Source organism: Aplysia californica, unplaced genomic scaffold (assembly GCF_000002075.1).
Source record: "Aplysia californica isolate F4 #8 unplaced genomic scaffold, AplCal3.0 scaffold00008, whole genome shotgun sequence".
In the NCBI taxonomy this organism is placed as follows: Eukaryota; Metazoa; Mollusca; class Gastropoda; order Aplysiida; family Aplysiidae; genus Aplysia; species Aplysia californica.
Window position 1 is genome coordinate 1,140,563 of NW_004797278.1, and position 8,077 is coordinate 1,148,639.

The 8,077-nt window shown below is 37.0% G+C and overlaps 1 protein-coding gene across 1 annotated transcript in view; it reads right to left on the bottom strand.

The window, feature by feature from the left end:
- Window positions 1-7,427, bottom strand: part of LOC101854915 (partitioning defective 3 homolog) — a gene marked incomplete in the record, with an annotated part of 67,043 nt that extends 59,616 nt beyond the window's left edge. The window contains 2 exon segments of the mRNA XM_013082117.2: window positions 2,153-2,472; window positions 7,366-7,427. Coding sequence (XP_012937571.1) covers window positions 2,153-2,278 — 126 coding nt within the window.
- Window positions 7,428-8,077: the final 650 nt, after the last annotated feature.

Below are 8,077 nucleotides of genomic sequence, written 5' to 3' on the forward strand. Positions count from 1 at the left end.
AAAAAAAAGAAGAAACAAAGGTCAGTTCGATTGGCTCGCCACAAAGAGATCCACCACTGCGATGGGCATGGAATAATACAATAAAACCTCCATGGCAACCAGACAACACAAGCACTGTCGATCGCACTTCACACGCCTTTGTCCATAACGCCTCACGAGCCAAGACAACGCCGCCCGGAATACTCACGCACACACAGATGACACACACGCACGCTGACAGAAAGAACTTGGAGGGAGTGTAGGGATAGGGGGAAGGATCCGATGTGTACAAGCAAAAAGGGTTCGCCTCTTGCGTAAGGGGTCGTTAAAAACAGATAGAACAAGACTAGCCAGCTCTTTGAGCAGCGTGAAAGGAGTGTGGCAGCATCTTTTTACTTTAAAATAAAATTTGTGACAGGAAACGTTTTCTTGTTTTCTCTCCCCCCCCAGGCTAAATGTTGGGAAAACAAATTGGCCTGCGAGACAATCGATATTCCATAAGAATCTTTTTCTAGTTTACACATGAGAAAATATATAAATTGGCATGTGTGACAACAGCGCCTTGGATTAACGGGCTAAGTTTATAAACCAGTACTCCTGTCTCACCAAGACTTAAAATTTGATGTATCACAATACCAAAGAGGTATAAGTGAGTGGGAGTAGAGGGTGGGGGTGGGTGGGTGACTTTGACAAGGAATCGATCAAGACAATAAGACAACCGAGGTGTATGGGTTTTTTTTTGTGTTGTTTGTTTGTTGTTGGGTTTGTTTTGTTTTTGTTTTTTTGGGGGGGGGGGTTATGAAAGGACGGAAAAAACAGTTTGTAAAAACGAGAAGCTGTCTCTTGCCCACTCCTGGTGCAAAATGTGGTTAAAAAACGAACGTACAGCTCAAGCAGCCTGAAAACGTTGAAACACAACCTACTTTTTCACATTGGAAGCGACACATGCAAGGACATTTGAAAGGTGTTGTCCCAAAACTCGAAAGCTGATTTTCAGGATTCAATATTCTAATTCAAACAGGTCGTATAAATGATTTAGTAAACTACAAATGTGTATGTGAGGGAGGGGAGGGGGGGGGGGGGGGGGACGGCGGCGCCACCATAGATCGAAGATAACATGTTTTTACCGCCCAAGTCGACATAGTTATATTATCTATGCCTTTTTTTTTCTCAGTCTCGGCAAGCGAATGGTCCCCATTCACACACACGCCTACAACCGAGGTGCTGCTGCTCTCCCCGTTCCCGGTTCGATTCACAAGAACAAGACTATTCGATAGGTTTCTTTTTCGCCTACACACGAACTCTGAAAGAGGTGACGGTTCTAAGCCGTCAGTCAAGTCAACTGACCTTGTATTCGCCCACGGCTTGCCTAACCCTTTTATGTGGTGACACCAATAGGCTGGGTGTACCGCCCGAGTCAATACGAAACGGGCAACAAAACGCGATTTGGTTCGAAAAATGCTTGTCACAGGCTAATCAGAGCATAGCTAGTTTCTTTAAAAATGGGCTTTAACTTCACGATTATTAGCCGCTGGTATGTCAGACAAAGCTACAAGGTAACTCTTAATATAACAATAATAGGGTGTCAGGGTTGGGAGTGGAGGAGAAAGATACAATAAAATAATCGTAAAAATTATTTTAAAATGACAAAATGGTTGGCATATTATATATAACTAATCATAATACAATACAATCAATGCAAAATTGCAAAGTGTTTCCTTCTGAGAAAGAGCAGAGGAAGCTATAATACTTTACACACTTTATTTCATAAAGAAAAGAAAAAGTACCAGCGGAAAAAGAGGACGTGTCCAGAAAAGATTTTTTAAAAAAAATTCTGCGCAGAGATTACCTGATTGTGAATCGGGAACCAAAGACAAGTTATTTTCCACAAAATGTATCCATCAAAATCCATTGACGACTTGTTTGTCTTACTTTAAGTCTTTTAACTAATTAACTCAAAAAATTTTTTAATGTTGAAAAGCAAAAAACTTAAAAAGAACAGATTAAAGCAAAATTAAGGATTCATTAACAAAAAAACTGAAAACATCCCACAAAATAAAATAGACATTCTTAAACCAAAAAAACAAACCACCCAATCATTTCATGAAAGATCTGTTGCTTCACAAGTTGCAGATTTTAAAAAAATATTAAACACAAAATATTTGTCCCTTACCTTTCCTGTGGCTCTTTTGTAGCGATGAACAGCTTTGGAAATCAGTTCTCTTACTGGAATGTCCCCTTCTCCACAGGGCACAGTTACCCTCACATTGTCAAAGCACACAATCACCTTCATTGGCATTCCTTGAATGACTCCACGTATGATGCTGAGCAGATCCTCTGCTTCAAAACACCTTTGGAGTGACTGCTTAACTCTTACTTTTCTTTAGCCTAATCACATTTTGGAACATTTTAATCTTAACATTCGAGAAGATAACTTTCCCCAAAAGACTAATCTAGTTCCTGATGACACTTGAAACACCCATGGTAACAAATCTGAAAGAAAAGGGAACAGAATGGCAAAATGAGATGTCTTTAGAGTCATGGTAGAAAAACATTGAAAAATTGTAATCTTATATAATACTGCTCTGAAGGACATGAACAGTGTAAAACATGAGAGAAAGTCTCTATTTCTTTCTGTCCCATAAAAGGGGAAGTCAAATGAAAACAGACAAAAAATTGTTTTTCTCAAAAAGTAAGACCAAAAGCAAATAAGATTTTTAAAAACCTTGTGTTTTTCATTCCAACTCAATTCATTATAAACACAAGATACATGATTTTTGTTTTTTCCTCTTTTCAGATAATAACCAGAGTTGAGGCTCTAAATTGACAAAAATCAAATTGATTTCTCATGACTTTGTTTTTCTGTATGATGCAGCCTTTTAACGATCTTTTGTTCAATTGGTTTACAATAACTAATTCATTTGTGAGCCATGCATAGAAATGGGAATATAATACGTGTGTGTACATTCTAACTAGTTGGGTTGGGAGATGATATGGGCAAGTAGATTGGCTGGGCAGAACATCCAACGTGTCAATTTGAAGCTCATTTCTCCATTAACCCATGCCTAGAGAATGGAGTACAAGTCTTACCAGTTGTATAGCTGTTTCAGCACAGAAAAATAAAATAATATATTATCACTGATTTCTGACAGCTGTTTGATATTTTTTTTAAACAACATATATATGATGTGTGGGCGCCTAGAGAAAGGTACCAAAAGTCGCCTCAGACCGTTTTGAGCTACAGGCTGATAATGACAAAAATCACTTTTTTGACCAAAATGTGTTTCCATAAAAAAACGATAGGTCCATCATTTTTTTACAATGTGGTCAAAGGGTTTTTATTGATCTGACTTCTAAATATTTTATCCCGAGTTATTTTTAGGGTATGATTATTATAATAAAAACAAATAATGTAAACTGCTTCTAAAAGGTGTTAAAAGCTATTCTTGAGGTAGTTTTCTCTTCCCTGTTATGTTTTACCATTGAATTCCTTTCATGATACAGATGTCAACTGAATTCCAAATTGGAAATGAATTTTCCCTGAATAAATACATTTAAAAATTCGTTTTTGTAAGTTGGATGTGTTCTCACGTTTGTTTTAAACTTAAAAGCTCATTTTCTCAAAATTCTCTCTTTATACCCTACCTCGCAAAATGTGCAATATCTCAAAAACTACTTGAGATACCTAAAAATTCATAGACCCCTGTGTTCAACACTGAATTTCCTAAGGAAATACCCTTAACTCAAAATGGTCAAAATCCGACTTTTGGTACCTTTCTTTAGGGACACACAACATATGTTTGGTTTTGCATCCAGAAAATAAAAAAAGAAAATGTGGTCTGACTTGACTCATTGCTGCCATTATAATTATGAGCAACTCAGAGCAGAGACAAAATCTTAAATGATAACAGGAACAACTTCAAATGTTATATTATCATTATGAATTATGTATTACATTTCCTTGAATTTAAGTTCAGTCACTGCAGAGATGCAATTCCCCTAAGAGAAAAGAAAAGCACAAACCTGAAATTTTACATCATTTCAGTCATTCATTTTTATTTACGAACTGACATGGGTACAAAATGTACAAAAAAATAAGTCATTTCATTAGAAAAGGATATCTTTATCATTAGAAAGTCTAGTAGTATCAGACAGGTACATGACAAACAGGTTTAGTAAAGATTAGATTCAGGGATACTGAGATTAATTAATAATTTTACCTACCGCTACCTTTTAGCAGCGCACTGTAACAGCAACCCTACCACAATTACAGAAATTTTCACTCAAAGAGTGCTGGAAACACCTTTCTGCCCCCCCTCCCCGCTCTCTTATTTTCATATTTAAAATAAAATCTATCAATTATGCTAATCACTATCAAAAGATGGTTGCCTGACAGCTTGCCATTTGAAGACCTTCCATTCCACAAATTCCTCATGACCTAGAAAAAGGAAGATTATTAAACTGTACATGGTTTAACAATCTTATTTTCACCTCTCACGGACAAGATTTATGTAGCCTATATTTTTCAAACTTAACAAATATGAGCTGAACAGATTTCTAATGACTGGAAATCTGTATGTCACAAAAGTGGAAAGTGTGAATTAAGAATAGCAGTAAATGAATCAAACATCTGCACATAAAAACCTCCAAAATCAAGGCTACATCCTCAAGATAAAATACAAGATCTCTACGTACATGAAGTGTGTGTATAGTTTATAATAATAATTAGTTATGTGGTGTTCAGGTTCACAACAGTACCTATAGGCAGGCCTTCCATTATCGTCCTAATCGATTAGTACACTGCATGAACGTGACTTTGTATTTTAAACCAAGACAGAACCAAGATCCAAAACCACAATAAAACATACTGGAAGTAGCATTTTTGAAAAGACTTCCGTAACGAGTGACCACTCAAACAAACACTTGTAATAAAGAAGAGACCTATTCTAACCCTAACCCTGACCCAACCCCTACCCTTACCCAAACCCTCTATTCCACTCCTGTTCCACAGTGGTCACTCATTACGGAATTCCTCCGGCATTTTTAATCTTTATACCCCCCCCCCCCCAGGGCAGTGCTACTGACTGTCAAAGTATCTTTCTAAAGGCCAATTATATATGATAATCTATATCATATAATATATAAACACGTTATATTTATCAATTTCATGCTCATACTGTGCCGGAACAACATAGAGGGAACTGCTGCTTTTTGTTATTTTCTCATCTTTACTTCATTCATCAATTTTCCTCTAACTTCTTTTGTATATTGGTCACTCAATTGTGAACTGCTATTGCCGGGGTGCTCTGATAGTCGAAACAGACTTTGTACTGTTGAGGCTAGAGAGGTGAGCAGATTAAACCTGATTCCACGTTTGGAATTCTCAGATGACATCCTCTCCTTGGCGCTCATATATATATGACCTTAGATGCGAGTGTCATTAAAAATCTTACTAAATTAAAACAAAGAATCTTTTTATTTTTATAAAAATCTGACTCTAGATTCAGATCAATGTTAGGCTCAGTCAATATAAATCATTTCATTTCAATATTTTGACACTTCAAGAGACCATTGGTTGAAATTAAGGTAATATTCTAGATCTATATCTAGATCTAGATTCTATAAAAAATAATTTTAAAAAGCCAAGTGAAAAGACAAAAAAGTTACATTCTCAGTCATTCTGGCAGGAACAGGACTTGGCGTTGGTCATTTCGGTAAATTTTTACTTTCACTCCCGCACATTGATGCACTGTTTCAGGGGTCAAACTGCAGTACTGTTTGCTGCAGATCACACATAAAGCCACTAAAACTGTCGCAAATCAATCATTTTCAAGACAATATTATAATTTAAAATCTAACTGTAAAATATCAAATATGGGTTAAAAAACAGGGGGATTTTCTTTTACCCCAGTGGGGCAGGCCCCCCTGGAACCCCCCGACTGGTCCAAAGCATGTCTATCTCAGTTAAAAACAATCAAATATTTCAAAAACTATTAATTTGCGATGGAAATGAAGTTGACATTCGTGTTCAGCGCATCAATATTTAGATCTAGATCTAGTAGAAAATAGACAACTGGTAGCTGAGTGTGAGACGGGAGGGAAAGTAAAAAAATACTGTCATTTCTATTCAGTTCAGTATTCAAAGCACTAGATTTAGATAGATTCTAGACATCTAGATCTAGATCTAGCACTGGTGTAGCTAACTTACAACAGTATGAGTAATGCACACTCAGTATGGTAAATGAAAGTGGCTATTCTCACCCGCCCGGAAATTCTCGCAAGATCATTCAAGATCAACTCCTCCCCTCTTCTCTCTCTCTGTCTCTTTCTGAATACTGTCTATCGGTGTGGACGATCAAATTGACCAAAACAAAGTTAAAAAATGATGTTAAAACACAAAAAAGTAAATTAATTTGGTTGTCTACAAAGATGCTACGGCTATTTAACTTTTCGAATAGAGCCGAACTACGCGGGTCGCCATTTTGTTTTGCCTTCTCGCGCTACTCCTCTCTCTCTTTCTCTCTCTCTCTCCACTGCCCACAGACAAAATTGTACGCTTTTAGTAGGCTACAGTTGTAATGGAACGTTTGTTCACAGGACAGAATTCTACAATTTTTCTTTATCACAGTGTAGAATTCTGTGGTTTAGGGTGAACGCAAAATTTGGTGAACGCGCACCAGGTGAGAATAGCCACAAGACTCGCCTGCACTATTCTCACTCCGGAGGTGGCCATGGTAAATTGTTATTGAGTTATTGTGTGTTTGGATGGGACACTAGATTATCTAGATTCTAGATTATTAGATAATTAGACCTACATCTAGATATCTAGATAATGAAGTCTAGATCCAGTATAATAATGGGCAAATCTAGATCGTGTTATAGATCTAGATTCTAGTACCAAGAACAAGAGTGGACGTAAGTCTAATGACAGACACCATTTCCTGGTGAGTGAGTCACTGAGTTAGCCAATTTTCCCCAAGTGTCTACAAACTGCGAAATGAAACCAATGTTTTTGTTGAAGACAAACAATACAAAGTGAATCAAATATTCTATTACAGTAATGGGAGAGCAAACTGTAGATCTAGACTGAAATGAATAGATCACTACCAACCAGTCTGTGCTCACGCACTTTCCAAACAAAATATCCCTGATCCCAAGCTCCGAAACACTCGATTCTCGAGGAGGGGGACAACAAAACACTGAGGAGAACGAACCCCGGGTAGTCATTTCAAATGATCGCAAAACAAAGCACATTTGTCAAGTTATCTTGCACTAAAATATTGTAAATATACAGTTTTCATTTGTACTTTTACAAATCATAACAAACAATAACAAAACTACGAAAAGTAAAGCCTTATTTCCGGTGTTTATATCGCATAAACTCACCTCTTAGCTGCAAAAGTCCCAAATCCAGTGAAAACTCTGCCTACCTACCTGCCTCGATTTCATTTCCGGGCAAGGAGGGATAAAAACTTGGAACTGGCAACTCTTGACCGAAAGAAGACGCATTTCAAGGGAAGCTATTCATTATTCGCTCAATGTGTACATATACAGGTATAATAGCCTCCCATTTGGGCGGATAATCGACCTTTTAATAATAATAATAATAATAATAATAATAATAATAATAATAACAATAATAGCAATAGTAATAGTAGTAATAATAATAATAATAATCAGATGATGATAAAAGTGATAATGATAAGTTTGCTTTGTGTTGTTTGTGTGCATAAATTATTTGTAGGCCAAAGCCAAAGAGACGTGACTGGAATCACCAGTACATATTGACATAAACACTTAAAAGCAAGAAAAATCTAACAGAACCAGGTTACGCAGTGACAAAAACATACACTTTACGCTCCTCCACTGCTAAGGGCCTCAAATAACAGCGGGGTAATTGCTTCGTCCCTTAGGCCCCTAAGGTGGTCAAGACTGTAGATTATAAACGGATCAGTAAAATTGTGCCTAAGAAAGACAGACAGAAAGAACGAAGGAACGAAAGAAAGAAAAGAAGATAAAAGAAAGAAGGAAAGAGAGAGAGAGAGAGAGAGAGAGAGAGAGAGAGAGAGAGATTGAGAGAGAAAGAGAGAGAGAGAGA